The 18,201-nt window shown below is 44.2% G+C and overlaps 1 protein-coding gene across 24 annotated transcripts in view; it reads right to left on the bottom strand.

Annotated features, from left to right (window-relative positions):
- TCF7L2 (transcription factor 7 like 2) overlaps window positions 1-17,217 on the bottom strand; it is a 179,553-nt gene extending 162,336 nt beyond the window's left edge. For all 24 annotated transcript variants that reach the window (XR_003991408.2, XM_030485931.2, XM_030485932.2 and 21 more), the window contains exons 1-3: window positions 16,416-17,217; window positions 16,031-16,097; window positions 15,701-15,825 (exon numbers count right to left, since the gene is read on the bottom strand). Coding sequence is in view for 23 of the 24 variants with exons in the window: in XM_030485931.2 (XP_030341791.1) it covers window positions 15,701-15,825; window positions 16,031-16,097; window positions 16,416-16,604 (381 nt within the window). In the remaining variant the exon portion in view is untranslated. The remainder of the gene's footprint in view (window positions 1-15,700; window positions 15,826-16,030; window positions 16,098-16,415) is intronic.
- Window positions 17,218-18,201: the final 984 nt, after the last annotated feature.

Here is an 18,201-nt window from a genome sequence, read left to right as displayed (position 1 = left end):
AGCGACTCCTGTAGGTAGTATGGAACAGGCTGAATGATACAAATTTCTAAGGCAGGTGCATAATGCTAATAATACAGTAACAAATAATAGAAATGGTGCAAACAGCAGAAACTAATGCAATCTATACTGGTAAACACCACGAGTAAAAGCATACCAACACCAGTTTCATCTTCCATTACTTCAGTGTACACACCCTTATTAAAAAAAAAAAAAAAATCAAATTATCTTTTAAAAATTACTAGCCAAGTAGAGGGAGGAAATTAAGGCTTTCATCCATAAAAAGTTCCATTTGTTGGAACAAAGTTCACACAACTGCAAAGAACTACCACAACCACTAACTTACATGACCTACCAGAAATACGATCACCTCAAGAGTTTGCAATTCAGAGGTTAATCGACTTGAAGTTTTAGGACAAATCACTACTCTTATCTTAGTGCAACTACACTCCTTGGTAGGATAAGGTCACACTACCTACCAGAAGAGAAAAATACTTATCTCCAATGGACCAAACCATGACAACTCATTGAAAGGCTATTTTTAGCCACCTTCCAGACATCCTCAAAACAGTGAGATATATTTATTTCCATAATTTCAAATTCACCTTTAACAAAGAACTCTGATTATTCTTTAACAATATAGGAGTATATTATAGTTTATTATATATGGATAAACTATAACTGTATAAGTTTTTAGCTATAATATAATTAGTATAAGCCAGGTTGCATGACATTGTTTGGAAGATAACTAGTCCTCCTCTGAGCACATGGGCATGCACAATGATGTTGGTGCATAACCAAGACAGGGAACTACAAATTTCCCTCTCAATCAAACAGTTCCATACCCAAGATTCCCATCATGCCACTCAGCTGAGTTATTACTCATCGAGAAAGAACAGCAAGTAACTTCTGAACCATTTCACAGGCAATGGCCATTTTCTCCCCTCCTACATAAACTGAAATGCCAAATACCAAACCTATTTGTAGCAGTCAAGATGAGTTCTGCAGGCGAATTACCAAGAAGATACACTGTTCTGGACGTTTATCTAACCACTAATAACTATTCCTACCTATTAGTTTGTTGTACCCCAGATGCATGGAGTACTAAAAGATAATAGAGAAGGTCTGATCCTTGCCTGCAGAAGCCCCCATGAGTAGGGAAGAAACCGAAGTAACACGAAACTACAAGAGAAACCAATCTCAATTTAAACCACTTGTGACAGCAGGGACATGGATCTTAGCTTTCATTCTGCAGGAACCTCTTTTAGCCTTTACTGGAACTACCCCAAAGAAAGATGATCCATTGATAGATATTCATCAAGTTATACAAAACCATAAATCTCTATCAATGTAACAGAATACCAGAAGCAGATGTCCTACAGACTCTAGGACTTCATCCTCTTGGCTTTTATTGATGATCTTACCATCTTAAGAGGGTTACTCTGGTGGTATGAGACAGTAGGTCACCTTTGGAGATATACACATGTTCAGCTACAGAGAAAAGAAGTCTTGAGAGTCAAACAGCCCAACTCCCTTGATTTTGCTCCTACCAAGCAGAGCATAACCACGTGAACGTACATCTAATGCAACTTACTGATCATATCAGGATGCAACTGGGGTTGGTGATTGCCGGCACCACAAACCAGCAGTGTCCCGGTACCACGCAAACATTCAGGTTTAGCTGTGATCACTCTGAAGGCAATCAGCGCGCAAGATCACTACCAACCACCTTCATGCAGCTATACCTTGAAAAGTGACTCCATGAAAGTGGTATGAGGGTGAGGTAGGGAGGAAAGAGGAGTGTAGTGTTTATTTCCTTTTAACTTTCCATTTCATATGTGTTCAGTGCCATGTCTGAACATGTTCAGACATTTCTTCCCTTCCCCACTTACCCTTCTTTCAAATGCTTGTCCTACAAATTGTATCTGGGATCTGAAAATTAAGCCAAATTCTTTCTTTCCTATGCACACAGAGTAATAAAGAGACTTTGCAATCCAAATTCTGCACTTGTGTACACCTGTGTTAACCCCATTGTCCTCAAATTATTCCCTTAACAATGGCTGTGGGTTTGTACAGGTGTTGAACAAGCCCCGTAATTGGAATTTAACAAACAACTCCAACAGCGGGGGGGGGGAAAGGGAAAAAAAATAAAGAGGAAGAATTCAGCTCACTCCTTGTGGCACTAGCTAACATGTTCAAGGAGCAGGAAAAACAAAAACAAGTTTAAAAGGTATTTAGGTGTGTGTAGATGCTGACAGGCAACTCACAAGATTTCAAAAAACCATCTATTTTCTACTTAGATCCCCAAACTAGAGCAATAGCAGGGAGTGTAAATGAAAAACTTTTGCTTCTGATTTGCACCATCTTTCCACTATTCTCTTCACGCTCCTCCCCACTTCACCGACTACTTTGTTTCCAAAACAAACTTCTTATTCAACCCCCTTGGGACCACAAATTTATGCCACAATCCCACAAGCCCAAATGCACAGACCCAGCTGGGCTGAGGACCAATCTCCAGAGGGCTGACATGGAGGCAAGCCCGGTGCACGTGCAGCATGGGGCTATATTTGCACCATCAGGTCCCAGGAAGGGAAGCACCTCCAAACCGCTTACCACTGCATTAGGAAACAGCCCCCAATGGGAGGCAGAGAAGCAAGACAGAATCAGGCAGAAAAGCAGGCTTGAGGAAATGTCACGCAATGAGAAGAGGACATTGGCTGCTCGAAGTCACCACTTCAACTAAACTCAATAGCTGCTTTTTCAGGCTGAGCCAGATTTTACATAGGTAAAATCAAATAAAAGCTTTCTTCTACAGTCATGAGCTTCTGCTTGCAAACATGACTTAAGATCAGCTTCCTCCAGCCCCCTCTCCATGTATCAAGCCATGGCCAGACCATGGACTGCATATGTAGTTAGGCTTTGTTGTGATGGATAACTTGGTCATAGCAGTCTAACAGGAAAGGTTATCCGGCTGGCAAATGAAAGGGATCAGTGACTTTATATGGCCAGCAATTACTCCTTGGTGATGGAGAATTACTACAGAGCACTCATTACTGAAGAGATGCCAGTTACTGACAAATTACCAAACTGAGAAATTAATTACCAGCTGAGAAAATAATGCACAAGGGATAGGACTGAAAAAGCCATGTTCAAGAGAGGTCCATAATTTGCAACAAGTACATTCTCATGAACAATTAGTCCTGGTACAATTAGTACCACACTGGGTACTCTTTCACGATAGCAGACATCACTACTGGTCTGCAAACCATCAATGGTTGAGACAAAATAGCAGCATCTAAAAATGGAGACATTGTTCAACCTGACCGTGACATTGTCCAACACACAGACCCAACTCTGTGCTTCAACACTGCATTAGCCGTTCAGCATTACTGCCAGGAAAAATCGTTGTCTCCCAACTCCTCCTTGTGCCTACAAGATGACTTCTACGTATTCAGAAAACACGCCACACTCACAAGCAAGGCAAGTGAGCCAGGGCAATGCATGCTCTGAAGAAGCGCACTCAGAAGTGTGCTTCGCTGAACATCCAACAGTCATTTTTGCAATGAAAGCTCCAAGACAAGCAAGTTTTCCACAGCTTTTTCATGCTAGTGGCCAACCCTGTGAAAAATCTCGGTTTTGCTAAAATATAAAAAGATCTACCCAGATTCTTCTTCATCATCATACAGTGGAAAATAACTGAGGGGGGTGGAGGTGGAGAAAATATCTGTACACAAAAGCCATACATGACCTGAGCTAGAACTTTCACAGCTATGAGTTTGTATTAGCAAGACATTCCTTTATCTTCTGGCCCATATCTTAGGAACCTGGTGCAGATGCTGGCTGACATCAGATCTCCAAAAAAGAAGAATGAATTAGACATAGAACGCTCACAGGATCCCAACACAACACCTAATCAGCCATGCCACAGCCTTTGAAGACAACATGATACAGAGAAACACAAGACATCAGCCTAAAGGCCTCCTCTCTCTCTCTGCATTCAGATATAATGGTGAACAAGGGGGAGAAACATAACACTAACTAAATGATTAAATAAATTAGCCAAGGTCGCTACCTCCAAGCCTTTACAAAGCAGAGATCCTACATTATTTCAGGGAGAACAAATAGAAGGCAATCACAAAGCCTGAACAGCTAAGTAAACGGACATCAAAATGACTAACTTTGCACCCAGGATAATTACTGAAGAAAATCAAGGAGCTTAATATTTCCTTTTCTTTCAAACTGAAGGCATACAGGAAATTTAGCAGTCACATTTTCTTCCTTGGGCAAGAACACCCACACTGCTCACTTATTCACTCCCATTTTTCTGTGCAGCATCTGACCAAAAGGAGCCCAGAACAAGGCCTCCAGACGCTCCTGCATCACACACAGCAACAACTCTGATTTTTACAGTTTTATTTGGCTTGTTCACAAGGCTCAGTCTCATGTAATCCACAGGCCTGATCCTTCCCCTAATAAGAGCAATGGCAAAACTCCAGCTGATTCAGTAGTTCTGGACAGACCTTGCAGTGGCAAGAGGATAAACTTTAAGGGTCCAAGCCTTATTCATTCACTTTTCCTGCTTCCACAAGTAATCCTATTAAAATAATGGGACTGCTCCTAAAAGTCCAAGATGTGGGATCAAGTAAGAGGAGAAACTGACTGAGAAATGTTTGGGGTTCCCTCTCCAGCAGAGCACAAGCACATTCCCCAAAGCATCCTCTTATTTCTGTACATGAAATTACAGCACCAATAAAAAAATAACTAGAAGTAAAATGCCTGCAAATGTCATTCTCAGCAGGAAGAAGAAACCTCAGTCCTTCTTTTAAAACAAGGGCAACCGAATGATGAGTAGCTGAAAATGTGGCCACACACACACTCCTTCATATACACACACATACACAGAGGCAGTATATCAGAAGTGAATCGGAGAGAGAAAGATGAATTTGAACCCTTTATCCCCTGTCCTTTATAAAAGCTGCCACTCAGTAAACGGAGATTGCTCTAATTACTGTGACAATTCTGCACCCCGTTCAAACAACTTTTGTGTTCTGGACAGGTTTCTCTGCGAGTTTGAAATTCTTGGCCTGAGAACCACTCTTGTCTAAAAGAGGTTTCTCGTTGCAAACGCAGAATGCAACACTAACAAGTTGTCCCTCTTTTCAGCTCCTTTCATTCTCCTCTTTTCCAATTGCCTGATTCAGGGCTTAATGGAAACTTGTCAAGGCTTTTCTTCCCACAAACCCTGTAGAGCCCCAAGGCAATCTGCGCACAGAGTAACCACAGGAATCTCATATTGTCAATTAAAATTGAATAGACACCTGATAACAGAGTATACGTTCACAAATAATACACATCACATGCATGTACACAGATGTGCCCACAGAACCAGTCCCATACCTGGGCACAGCAGCAGCGCAGCGACACACCAATTCCCATTTACAACCACCCAGCTACACCCAGGTTCTAGGTTTGACTTTTTAATTCCATATTGATGAAATTTAATTTCATATTTATGAAATTAAACCCAAAGTACTTTCAAGTACTGTAGTTGAGCAACAGATTTCAATGGAAAATAAACTAACTACGTATACCAGGCATTTGGCCTTTAATAACCCTGGGGATTGTAAAGATATTTAGCTGCCATCCAGATAAAATAAGCTCTCTGGATATTCTTTACACAGCAGTTTTGTGACCGGTACAGTAGTTATGTTTGTGACTAGCTCCTGTAAAGCACTTTTTGGTTTGTTGTTTGTTTTTTAATTAACACAGACATGTCTTAAACTACATTTTACAGTGTAGTTTAAGAATTAAGAAAAAGCCCATAGGGGAATATAACATGGATAGAGGTAAATGGAGACATTTAGTTCACAACAATAAAAATCTCAAAAACTTGACTTCCAGACAGACAACTATAATCTAGAAGTCCTTTCAAAGGGAGAAAACCTTCTTGCCAACGTCCCAGAGAAAACAAAGGTAGAAACACTGATTGCCATCTTATTCTTCTGATGCGTTCATTCAAGGTCATACCTTCCCCTGGATTCTTTAATATTAGCACACATTTATAATAGTGTAATTTCAATAGCAGTCTGTTCAGCCTGGGTGTAGATCAATGCAGCATCTATATACACTCTTCCAGACCCTGCCTATGTCACAGTAGTGGCCCTGGTTTTACAAATCTCTTAAATCTAATTAAACCAATGCAAACCTCTTACTGTGTATGCTCCCAAACCAGTTCACTAGTTTAACCAAGTTAAAATTATTCAGGCAAGGGTTTAAAACAGTTCCAAGAGAACCTTTATTAAATATTTGCATTAGTTAAAAACAGAAATCAATGTAGTGGCTTGTCTCAAGAACAGAAAAGCCTATAGCCTCAGAGTTTTCCAGATCAGTATTTAAGGAGTCACTGACTCCAGTGGCAGTTTGGATGTACCCAGAGAGGTACACCTGCACCTTTTCTTGCTCTATTTTTTCCTTTCTTAATATAAGATGATTTGTTTCTATTGTATCAACATCCAAGAATCTCTCAGATTCCCCAGGAGGTCCCCTTGCAGTATATGTTCAGTTTGGCAGTTTGTAACTATTACTTCCCACATGCTCCTTTTGGATTTTTTTGGCGTCCCAGCTGCATCACTGTCACTAGTGAAATAAAAAGAGAAAAGACTGACTTTGTTGTATACAACATCCTCCACACCACAGACACTCTGGAGAGCCCTACAAAGCTGTGAGATAGATACTGGTTGAGGACAATTACATATTCATACCTGGTAGCCATTAGGTATGCAATCATACTTCCCATGGAGCCTAGGGCATTAAAACCTGTTCTGCCAAGAGGGGAGAACAGTTAGTCAGGCCTAACTGTAACAGTAGGGCTAACAAAGTGGTTATGGAACCTTTAACACCACAGAGAGTCCCTCCTGATCTCAGCCTCACTTCCTGGCTGAATACCTGCAGGAGTTTGGTACCCAAAACATCTGACTACAAAAAGAAGCTGCCCTCCCACCTTCTCCCTCCCTGCACTTCCTTCAGCAAGCAGCAAAAGCATTTCAAACAAGGCAAATCCATTCTCCGCTCACTAAAGCCTACTTGTCTCCTATAATTTCTATCATTTTCCTGTCATCATTTCTTCTTTGCTGAAACCAGCAGCATATGAGTCAGAGAACAATCATTAACTTTTACAACTTCCATACAAATCCACCTACTCATATTAGAAAAGCAGTATTGACATGCAACACAGCCTCAGACCAGATCCTGATTCTGCCAGGATTCTTTGGGTTTCTGTGGGTAAGTCAGATACTGCAGAAGCAGGAGCTCATTTAAGAAAATGCCATTAGAAACATAACTTTTAATACTTTTTCCCTCCAAGAGTGAAGGATGCCACAGAAGCAGCAATATATCAATATGACATTTAGTTGAGTTTGGCTTTTTCAATACCTTTATCTACTTTTGAAGAAGTTGGCCATTGGTTCAAGACACACAGGGCCTGATCCAAAGCCCTTCGTTATTAATAGAAGGCTTTTTTTCCACTGACTTCAATGGATCTTGGACCAAGCCCAAGGAAGACAAGATTTCACAGCAGTAAGAGCGACACACATTCTCCACATTCAAAATAAAACAATACACGGCATTTACAATGTCAATCTGTATAGTGTGGATTTGTTTGTATTTTGCTTTTTTAGAACAGGATCTAGGCTGTCGGATTAACACACCCAAAAAGTCTCTCCAAAGCTGGAAGGAATTACGGGCAGATACAAAATGCCACAGTGACATAGAGTATTGCCAGTATTTCCCCCAGCTAGAATATAAAGGCGTCCTCTACCACAACATTTCTTATAAGCTGCTGCAGCCACACTTTCAAGTGTCCCATCACTATAAACTCCTCTAGTAACAGCTACAACATTACCCATGATGAATTAATTTGTATTAATATGGCTATCACACGCATTTCCATACGAAACCCATTGTTCTGGAGCATTAATAAAAACCTCACCCAGCAAAGTAACATGGTACCCCTATATTTAGTTTAAAGAAATTTTAACTAAATACTTTAAAACAAAATTGGTAATATCTTTAGTACATCATAATTGGCACAACAAGCAGAAACCCAGTTATCTTCTCAGTACATATTTATAGCATCACCCTTCCCCATTCATTCCGCATTTTCTTAGAGAATCTGCTGTACCCTACATCTGCAATTCATTGACTTTACAATTTACCACATGTTGAGATGGAGAGGTCTCAGCTCCATTTGAATCACTGCACAAATATGCAAGTGATTTATCGTTTTAAAACTGAAGACTGCAGAAGAACGACTCCACTTTTCCTGAACATTACTCCTTCTGGCAGACCATGAACAATTACAGCGCGTACTAATTAAGCTCTGTAAATGTGCTGTGCCCTGCTAATGCCTACCAGGCCTCAAATTTAGTTGCATGAAGCCAAACTTCAGCCAGCGACTTAACTCATTCAGCACTGCCCAGTTGCCTGAGCATGACCCCACGAAGAATAAGGGTCGAGGGTTTAGCCGGCCTAAAACAAAGGCATGAGACTGAACAGATTTTGCCGGAAAGAACTGGAGGGGGAGAGATGCTGGAAGGGGTGGGAAGTGTCTTGGGAACAGGAGGAACATCCTTGTTGATAACCTGTTAAAAAGGTACAATACTACACCAGCTTTGCAGCACGGGGCTGGGGGATTCAGATCTGTCCCCGGGGCCTAATAATTCACAGCGCTCCATTGATTAGGGAAATGCATAAAACCTTCAACAAAACTGTACAGCTATTTGTGGAAGGGCCAGCTGACATCCCCCTCTCTTCTTCTTTTTTTTAAAGTCAAGTTTTACATGGCTCGTAGAAGAAAAACATATGGGCAAAGGAGTGCAGCTTTCCACCACACACATAACCCTGCCTTTCACTTAAATTAGTCTCCAAGCACAACAGTAACCTACGGGGAACCCAAAATCTGCTGAAGAAATTAAAGCTAAAAGTAATACCCAGGCATATCTGAGTAACTGCATTATCTTGTTAAAACACACACGCACCCCCAGCATAGACAAGACAGCAGCACTTCAAATCTGACTGTCCACTCTGGGCAAGCGTGCTTTATGGGGAGCAAGCTGAGAATCACGAGGTTTGCTGAGTGAAGCAGGATTTCTCCTCAGCCCCAGACTTTCCTGACACTTAAGAGTCAATCCCCAGATCCCAAGCTTCCCCTCCAACCATCCGTTCAAATACTGGTGTTCAAATACTGGCGGTTTCTTCCCCCCTCCAAGTTTCTACGATTTCTCCTCCCGCTCCAACATCTCTCCTTTGTCCTCCAATTACTCTCCAGCAGCCTCTCCGCTCTCACCATGCCTCCCCCCCTCCCAAAACACCCCCTCAGCACATCCCCCTGCTTCCCTCGCCCCTCCCCAATGCCCTACACATCCATCCCAGATTGCCCCTTCCAGCAGGACACAGGGCTTCTCCCCTAAAACCCTCCTCTAACCTCAACACCTTAATTCATTCAGCGCATGTTTCCCCTTAACATGGGCTTTTGCTGCTTTTTAAGGGGGCCTGTTTTATACGCACAGAACAACCTAATACATGTATTTCCAAGCATCCACCTTTTGCATAAAGCCTGATGCAACTTCCCCCCCCACCCCCTAGCTCAGTGGTACGTGAGAAAATTAAAGGACGTTTCCAGGTGTCATCTGTCTTTAAATGTTTGCTTGTGTCGGTATCTAGGAAATGCTGCACAATACTGCTGAGACCTCTATAAAGGACACGAGCTGTGCTTAAACTTCTTCAGCATCACCCACAGCCCTTTACAGCACTGCAAGCGTTAATTATAAACTTCAGAGCCTACATTAAAAAGAGGCACAAACACAAACCAGCAGTTGGGAGGAGGAGCAGAAATATTCTTTGCTTTTGGGTGGGGAGAGAAGAGAGGATTTCCATATCTTCTCCCCCTTGCACCCCCAGCACCACACTCCATCTCTCATTGCTTATAATTAGTGAAAGAAATTTGACCCACTGCCAGTGTCTGTGGACCTTGGATATTATAAGGCCAGCGTGGCGTCAAATATCTTAACATTCATAAGTGTTATAGGCTGTAAATAAACCCCGTGGATTTATGACCCTGCGGTGCTTGCCAGCAAACGACTGTGGCACATTTCTTTCAGCAGACCTGTCGAGGTGCAAGTTTGCCTTTGGTTGTAAAATTAACCATTTCCTTCACAAATGTGCCCAATTAGAAGTCAAAGTTTTAAGGCTTGCTTACATGTTTGCCAGGACCCAGTATTGAGGAGGTGCCCGGGGAGCAAAGCTTTAAACCTTCTCCCCCCCCGCCAAACCTCTCGAACCCCCCCAAAAGCAAAACTTCTCACAACAGCCCCGATGTGTGAGAAAGTTGTCTGATTTCACCAAAAAAAAAAAACCACCATAAAAAAAAAACAAACTGACAACCCGAGTGCTCTTATATTTATATGTGCCTATCACCAGACCTCAGTTTTGGCTGCTGGGAGGCTGGGGGGGAGCAGGCGTCTCCCCCCAGGCTGTGCCTGGAGAAGGATCTCCTCCCTTCCCCCAGGATAATGTCATCTGCTTCCTGTGTAGGAGAGCATTTGCTAAATCCAGGTTGTCTCATGCTTAACTGCCAATAATCCAACTTCCACATAACTCCCAGACAGCTGGGAAAAGGTCCTCAGAGTTTTTAGTCATGGTACAGAAACACACGTCCACACAAAAACTCTGCAGCTGTCCTTTTTCTCTACACCACATTTTTTATCTGATTTTGGGGCCCAGTCATGAAAGTCTTGACAAATTTAAACCATTTCTACCTACATTCCGGTTTACAAGCTCCAATGAAAGCTGCACCATACTCCTTCCTCCCCCCTCCCCATCTTCAGCTGACAAATCAGCACATATTTGCTTGAACAAAAAAACTAAGAGGAAGGAGGGAAAAAAAACCCACCCCACTTAACATCATCGGTCCATGTATGAATGCATTCAAAAAACCTGGAAAGGCATCTACTGTATTTTCTTTCTTTCAGTACAGATCTGCCACCGGTGCACCTATTAAAATTGTTCGATTTCCAAAGCAAATATTATTTTTAATGAAGTGCAGTCCTGCAATTATCCTGTACACTCAAGTAACAGTACTGCATTATATTGTTTTGCAAGGGCCCAGAAACATGAAACTTTTCTCTAACTAATTTTCATAGCCCCCTAAAGAGAAGCTGATTGACTAAGCCATGCAGCGTTTGCTCCAGAATGAAATCTTATCAGGGGAAATTTAAAAATGATATATAAAAATCAATAAATAAAAAAAAGAGGAGAATTAAAAATATATCAGCTTCTTTACCGAAAATAAGTTAACAAATACGGTCTGTTTGCCATTGTATACCAGCTATGCTAATGCTATAGCAGAGTGATTCAGCAATCTACCTAATTAAGCATGAGGAAAGTTTCTTTATGGAGGTTCCATTTGATTTACAACACAGCATCATCAGTTCTTATTTAATAGCTTGTTTTTACACAAGTCCAGAAACTTTATTAAAAGCACGTCCATTCAACTTAAAAAAATAAAATAAAAAAAAAATATAAAGCAAATAATTCGCTCCCCATTGAATAGCCATGTATCATAAAGTACCAAAGTGCTGACATACTAAGTTGTATCTACATTATTAAACTAGTTGGTGGACGTTAATACTATAATCCATACTGCAGACATTAAACCTCAACCATAAAGATTAGTAAAGAATTAATATTGTCACATCGGGACTGAGACCTTAACACGCCAGCCATAAATATTTCTGAAGGAGATGAAAAACAATTAGCATAAATACCAAAGAAGGGCAAGAACACCTGTTCTTTTTCAGTGCGATAAGCATTTTATTGTTCTCTATTTAAAATGTAATGACCTGTGTAATTACAGTAATATTACATTGTATTGCAAGGGCTTGGAATGTCACACTTTGAAAAGTGTTGTCAAAACAATTGGAGGGAGGAAAAAAAAAGGACCACCATTAACCCTTCACACCCCAGGGTTTACAGCTTTTGTATTGGGAAGGATTACGTTGTTTGATTCAGTAGATAGAGGGAAAACATCCATTTTTCAAGTCAATTAAAGAAAAGAAGTATCCTCCTGAACGTAAAAAATCTGGGCGAGGAGGCTGCTCTCCACCACAGCTATTTCCAACTCCCAAACTTCAGGACCAGACACATGCTTACTCCTACAGCCTCACTCAGCAAGCCACAATTTAGGGGAAAGGAAGATAAAACAGCACCAGCAAAAGTACGAATACCTGCCAGCAGGGTTTTCTCAAGTCACAATGCATCTATTTGCTCACCGAAAGCATTAACCAAGCTCCAAATTTAGGGTAAAAATTAAATACACCACTTCTTCATTTTCCAACTCTAATGGAAAACATTCTCCTTTTTATTCTCCCCAACAGGCAGCTACCCCAGCCTCTCTGCACACATAGGTATGGCACTGGCACTCTCAGATGCATTACTTCATGACTATTTGACTAGACTTCTATTTAATACACATCTATCCTCAAAAGCAATCCACAGTATTCCATCAAAAGCAAGATTAACATGCAAAAAAATCTTTGACTTTTAAAACTAAAATTGTTCCTATCCAGCTTCATAAAGAGTTTGCAGCATTCAAAGCATTATTCTTGCGATAATATATTATTCATCATAAGGAGATTTTATGATACTTCATAATTCTTCACATTCCTGAAATTACTGCCCACGAGTTTGCTCTTGAACAGACAATTACAGGTACATTTACAAAACACAATAACCCTGCTACATCCCCAAATAAAAGAGAAAAAAAATCCAGGGGGAGAAAAAAGCAAACCCAAAAATATAAAAACCAACCACACCCACAGACCTTTAATATTCTACGACAGCAAAAGGAAAGGAAAAGCAATTTTGCTACGTATCTGCATCACCTCTTTACCTTGCATGCTCTGAAACCCAACAAATATGGCTTCAGGATAAACTACATAAATAAAAACAAAATCCATAATTATGTAGAACCATTTATACCTTTTCAACCTGTATTAAAATAAGAGAGAGAGAAAAACAAACAGGAGAAAGATCTAGTTTGTCTGGAATTCAAAGCTAGTACAGCAGAGAACTAGAATCCACCCCAGAACAGTGTGTGACAGCCAACAGCTATCCCGCTGAATCTTTATAATATTCTGCTCTCAGGCCTAAATAAACAACTTTAATTTTTCCTGGCTATAATTAAGTGGCAGACAAACAAACAAGCATACGGAATGTGAAAGAATAAGGTTAAGAAGATAGGAGAAGGCTGCTGGAGCCTGGATGTGGAAATAAGAAAATTAAAACTGCCTATTGAGTGTGGAAATATCCTTTCAGAACCCATCAGATAACACAAGCAGGCCACCTGCCATACCAACAATAACCCAACCTGGAATCTGCTGCACAGCACCTTGAATTCACACAAACCCAGCATTCCTATGGACGCCTTTTTTAACTAGGGAGGGAGCATGGGGAGGAAGGAGGCTGCCAGGAAAGCTAACTGCTGAGGGATCCTATCTACACATGCTAGGGGAGAAAGGATCTCTAATAAAGGTAATGAGGAAAAAATAAAGAAGTAGCTATAGTAAGAAAAATGCTTAAAGAAAAAGGCAGCGGAGGTATGCTTCCTATTAGCGTAGCCTTGGAACAGCGGAATGCATTTAAGGTAAAAAGGAGGGAAAGGGGGGGGGGAAATTAATACAAAGCTTCACAATTTGCAACAAAGTGATTTGTAACAAAGAATGTTTTGCCATCTGGATCCTGGTACTTATAGAATTTGGAATTTATCACCATCATCCATATACATGTGGGTGACCGTATTCAAAAGGAAAAATATAATGCATTCAAGCCCCTGAATTCCCCTCCCAATCATTACAATTGCAAACGGCAGTCACCCCCATGCCAGGGTCCCAGAAATTGCCTCCTTGCAAGAAGAGCCTTAGAAGCGACCAAAATAAATCCCTACCACAGCCCTAAATACACACCAAGTCAGAAAACCTCCCTCGCTACTTCCCTGCCACTCTGCGTTTACTAATCCGTGCCTACTGACGTTTTACTAAGTGAAAGCAAGACCGACCCGATGTTTAATATTTTAATGCTTTAAAACACTTGTAGATCTGATACATCCGAGTTGTCCAAGCCCTCGGTCATTAGTACAGCTTCAACATCTACCAAACAGTACATCTATTATTGTAAATCGCTATCTCGTGTTACCACAAGGAGGGGAAAAAAAGTGTATAAAACACACACACGGTGATGGTGAGGACGCTTCAGGTTTAGAAGAATCAAAACAGCAATGCTAAACCCATTGGTAGGAATACGGAGTGTTTTGTAGTCCCGATGGTTTTAGCTAAAAAAAAATCTTTAAAACTCTTTAAAAAGGAAAGAAAAGGTGACATTGGAGAAACCTGATGTCAGAGCAGAGCGCACGGAGGGTGACGCTACAAGCGGAAAACCAGCTGGGACTACAAACCCACCAGCAGACCCCAAAGTTTCCCTGGGATTTGGGCTAAAACTTGCTCTACTCCCAGCCACAGGCGTGCGGACGAGCACATCCCGCCGAGCCCTGGGTTAGGGAAGGTGGAGGGAAAAAAAAAAATCAAAACAGCGAAAAAAACAACAAAACCCACAACAACAAAAGCCCGTCCGCTTTCAGCAAACTGTTTTCCTGCCAGCACACTTCCAGGAGGAATTTTGCTCGAGTTGTTTGATTATTTTCGGTTGTTGCTGCCGCTGTTGTTAGAGCTAAGCGAGGCGATTTCTGTTTCCGGACTCAGCCCTCCGCTCTGCCCTGACCCCTCCGGCTCTTCCTCCCCCCCGCTCCGCACGGCGCTCCCGAAGGCAGAGCCGCGCCGGGGCCGCTGCCCGCGGCACAGCCCAGGTGAGGAGGGGCCCGGCCGGTACCGGGCACGTTGCCGCGCTCCCGGCGGGCGCGGAGGGACGAAGGGCGCGGAGTCGCCGCGGGGCTGCCCGCGCTGAGGCCGGACACAACTCGCGGCGCCCACAGCCGGCAGGGGCACAAGGAAATCGCCTTCGCCGCAGGCCGGGGCGGGCGAGGGCAGGAGAGGGTTAAGGGGGAGGAAAGGGGAGGGGGAGCCGGCCCAGCCGCCACGGAGGAGGGCAGGAGGCGACGGATCTCCATGGAAAACGAGGAGTTTGGAGGGAGCGGATCCCAAGCTGGGCCGGGAGAAAATACAAACCCCCCTCCCCAGCGAGATGGGGAGAAAGAAGGAGGAGAAGAAAAAAAAAAAAATAATACAAAACCTCCCCAAAAAAGTAACTCCTTGGGTTGTTGGGTGTTTTTGTTATGATTTCCACTTCTGTTTTGAGGCTGGATTAGGTGGTGGTTGGATTTTGTTTGGGTTTTCTTTTTCTCCCCACCCCCCCGCAGGGGAGGTTAGAGGGTTCCAAAAAAACTGCCCACAAAACTGAAAGTAAACAAAAGGAAAAGAAAAAAAAAGGGGGGGGGGGGGGAGGAAAAAAAGAGAGAGAAGAAAGCAAAGGAAAAAAAATATGGCGAAGTGTAAACAAACCCCCAAAAGCGAAGTTTGGAAAGTTTGGTTTGCGGCGCGGAGGGGGGAGGAAAGGGGGGCGGCGAAAGGGGCAACGGGGAGCGCGGCGGGAGCGGGGGGGGATGTGGGAAAGGAGGGGAGAAAAAAAAGGCACTTACCGTTCTCGCCGTCGGAGAGAGCGATCCATTGGGCAGATACGGGCTGCTGAGGTCGGGGATCATTATAAAGGGATAACCCGGGTATGGTGGGCCCTTAAACAACCCTCCATCTTGCCTCTTCGCAGCTAACATGGCGGGGGAGACACGAGCGGGAGCGGGGAAGGGAAGGGGGCAACAGGGGGAAAAGAAGGGAAAGAGGATGGAGAGGAATGGAGGGGGAAGGAAAACTTTGTTTAGCAAGTGTCCCCAAAAGAGGAGCCGGGCGCCCGGCGGAGGGGCTGCGGGCGGTGCGGGGCTGCGGGCGGCGGCGGCCGGGCCCGCCGTACTCACCTTCCTCTAAACTTTCCCGGGATTTATCTCTGAAAGTTTCGGACCGAGGCGGGGGCCGCCGCTCGGCCTGGGAGCGAGCCGGGGGTCGGCGAGGGGCAGTCGGGGAGGGGGGTGGGTTGTTTGGGGTATTTTAAAGGGGGTGGGGGGGAAGAAAGAAGGAGAAGGGAGGAGGAGGAATAAAAGGCGAAGAAGACGGGAAAGGTGCGGGGAGAAGGAGAAACAAACAGAACAAAACAGAAGGCATCGTTACAAGTTGGTGCCGCGGAGGAAAGTTGGGCGCCGGCGGGAGCGGGACCCGGCGCCCCCGGCCGCGGCCCCGGCGAGGCAGCGCGACCCCCGCCCGCCCGCCGCCCCGAACCGGCCCCGCGGGGGGCTTCCCCCGTACCTCCGAGTCTGAGGAGCTGTTTTGATTCGTTTCTGATTCATTGACGAGAGACGACTTGACATCAGCTAAATCCCTCTCCGCCGAGGAGTTCTCGGAGATCTTCTCCTCTTGCTCCCCTTCGTCTTTGAAAGAGATCAGTTCGTCGTTGGCGCCCAGGTCGTCCCCTCCACCGCCGTTCAGCTGCGGCATTTTCCTCCTGCCTCACCCACCAGCAGCAATTTTGCAAAAAGGGGAAGGGGGAAAAAAAAAGAAGAAAAAAAAAAGGAGGGGAATGGGGAGGGGGGGAAGGAAAAAAGAAGGGGGGGGGGAAAGTTTGCACCAAAAAAAGAAGAGTCCAAGGTGAAAGTTTCTCTTTTTTTTTTTTCTTCCCCTTCTCTTTCCTCCTGGGGAGGGGAAAAGAGGGAGGAGGAGGGGAGGGAAATGTCTCTTCTTTGCTCCTTTGCACCAGTGACTTTAGGCTTCTTCCTTTCCTTCTTCGGGATTTTCTCTTTCTTTCTTCCAGGGAGCTGCTCGGCGTGCACTGCGCGCACCCGCGCACGCACTCGCGGAAAAATTAATAATAATAAAAAAAATATAGAGAGACGGGGGGGAGGGGGCGAAGGGGGGGGGGAGGAAAAAAAAAATAATAATGCAACAAACCAACCCAAGAAGTCAGCTGTAACGGGGGGGCAGCCGCCGCGGATATTGGGAAGCCTGTGCCGCTCGGGTTTGAGTGAGTTGAAGTTGGACTGAGAGCTTTTCAGTTCAAAGGCGGCGCTGATTGACAGATAGAAAAAGGGGGATCGAAATCCGGAGGAACGGAGAAGTCTGGGATCCGGGATTATTGACAGGGAGCGAGAAACACACCAGGCACTTAATGAGATGCAGGAGGGGGCGGGGTCTCCCCGGTGACGTCTGCATAAATAAACAGGTCTGGGGCGCGGGAGGGGGGGAAGAAGGAGGAGGAGGAGGAGGGTGGGGGAAGTAGGAAACTAACAATGATCCTTTTTGGCATGGGAGCGGGAGGGGAGGGGGCAGGAAAACACTGACATGGAATAAAAACTCTGCGCCGTAGCCCAGAGCTGCAGGACCCGGGGTGGGGGGGGAGCGAGGAGGGGAACAGCACCCAAACGGGCGCCCCTGCCTTCGCCCCTCGGAAAGCACCAACTTTTCCATCCTGAGCGTTAATAAACACAGCATCTCCCCGCAGTCCGGATTGCTCCTGGAGGATGTGTGCCCTTATTATTTGTGTGCGTGTGACGGCAGGGCGCTGGGGGTGTTGGTTGGTTTATGTTTTTAAACCGTTAACGTTTTTTTTCTCGCCACTCGTTGGAGGTAAGAAACTCCAACCATAATAAACACGAGAATACAGTAAAAGCCTTTTATTATTATTTTTTTTTCCTTAAGCAGCACTTGCTCCTCGCGTTTATTATGGTTCTAACATGCAGGATGAAAATGTGCGAGATCACTCGCTGAAGATCAGATGTTTCCAAATTATTTTATAGTAAGGCATAATATTATTTGGTCCTTGATGTAAAAAAAAAAAAAAAAAAAAAAAAAAGGAAGAAAAAGGGAGGAGGAAAAGGAATGTGACTGCTAAGAAGTTAATTAGCATGGCAGGACGGAGAATCAAGGACTCCCAGACTTCAGAAGTGAAAAGTTGTGGTGGCGTAAACATCACGCTGGGGGCAAATCAAAGTGAAAGCGGGCCGGTCCCGCGGCGGGGGGGGGGGGGCGTCCCCGCGGGGCCGCGCGGCCGGCCACCCCCCCCCCCCCCCCCCCCATAGGGACTGCTGCCCCGCGGGGT

This window comes from Strigops habroptila, chromosome 5 (genome assembly GCF_004027225.2).
Source record: "Strigops habroptila isolate Jane chromosome 5, bStrHab1.2.pri, whole genome shotgun sequence".
In the NCBI taxonomy this organism is placed as follows: Eukaryota; Metazoa; Chordata; class Aves; order Psittaciformes; family Psittacidae; genus Strigops; species Strigops habroptila.
The sequence above is the reverse complement of the archived record's forward strand: the minus strand, read 5'-3'. Positions and strand labels throughout refer to the sequence as shown.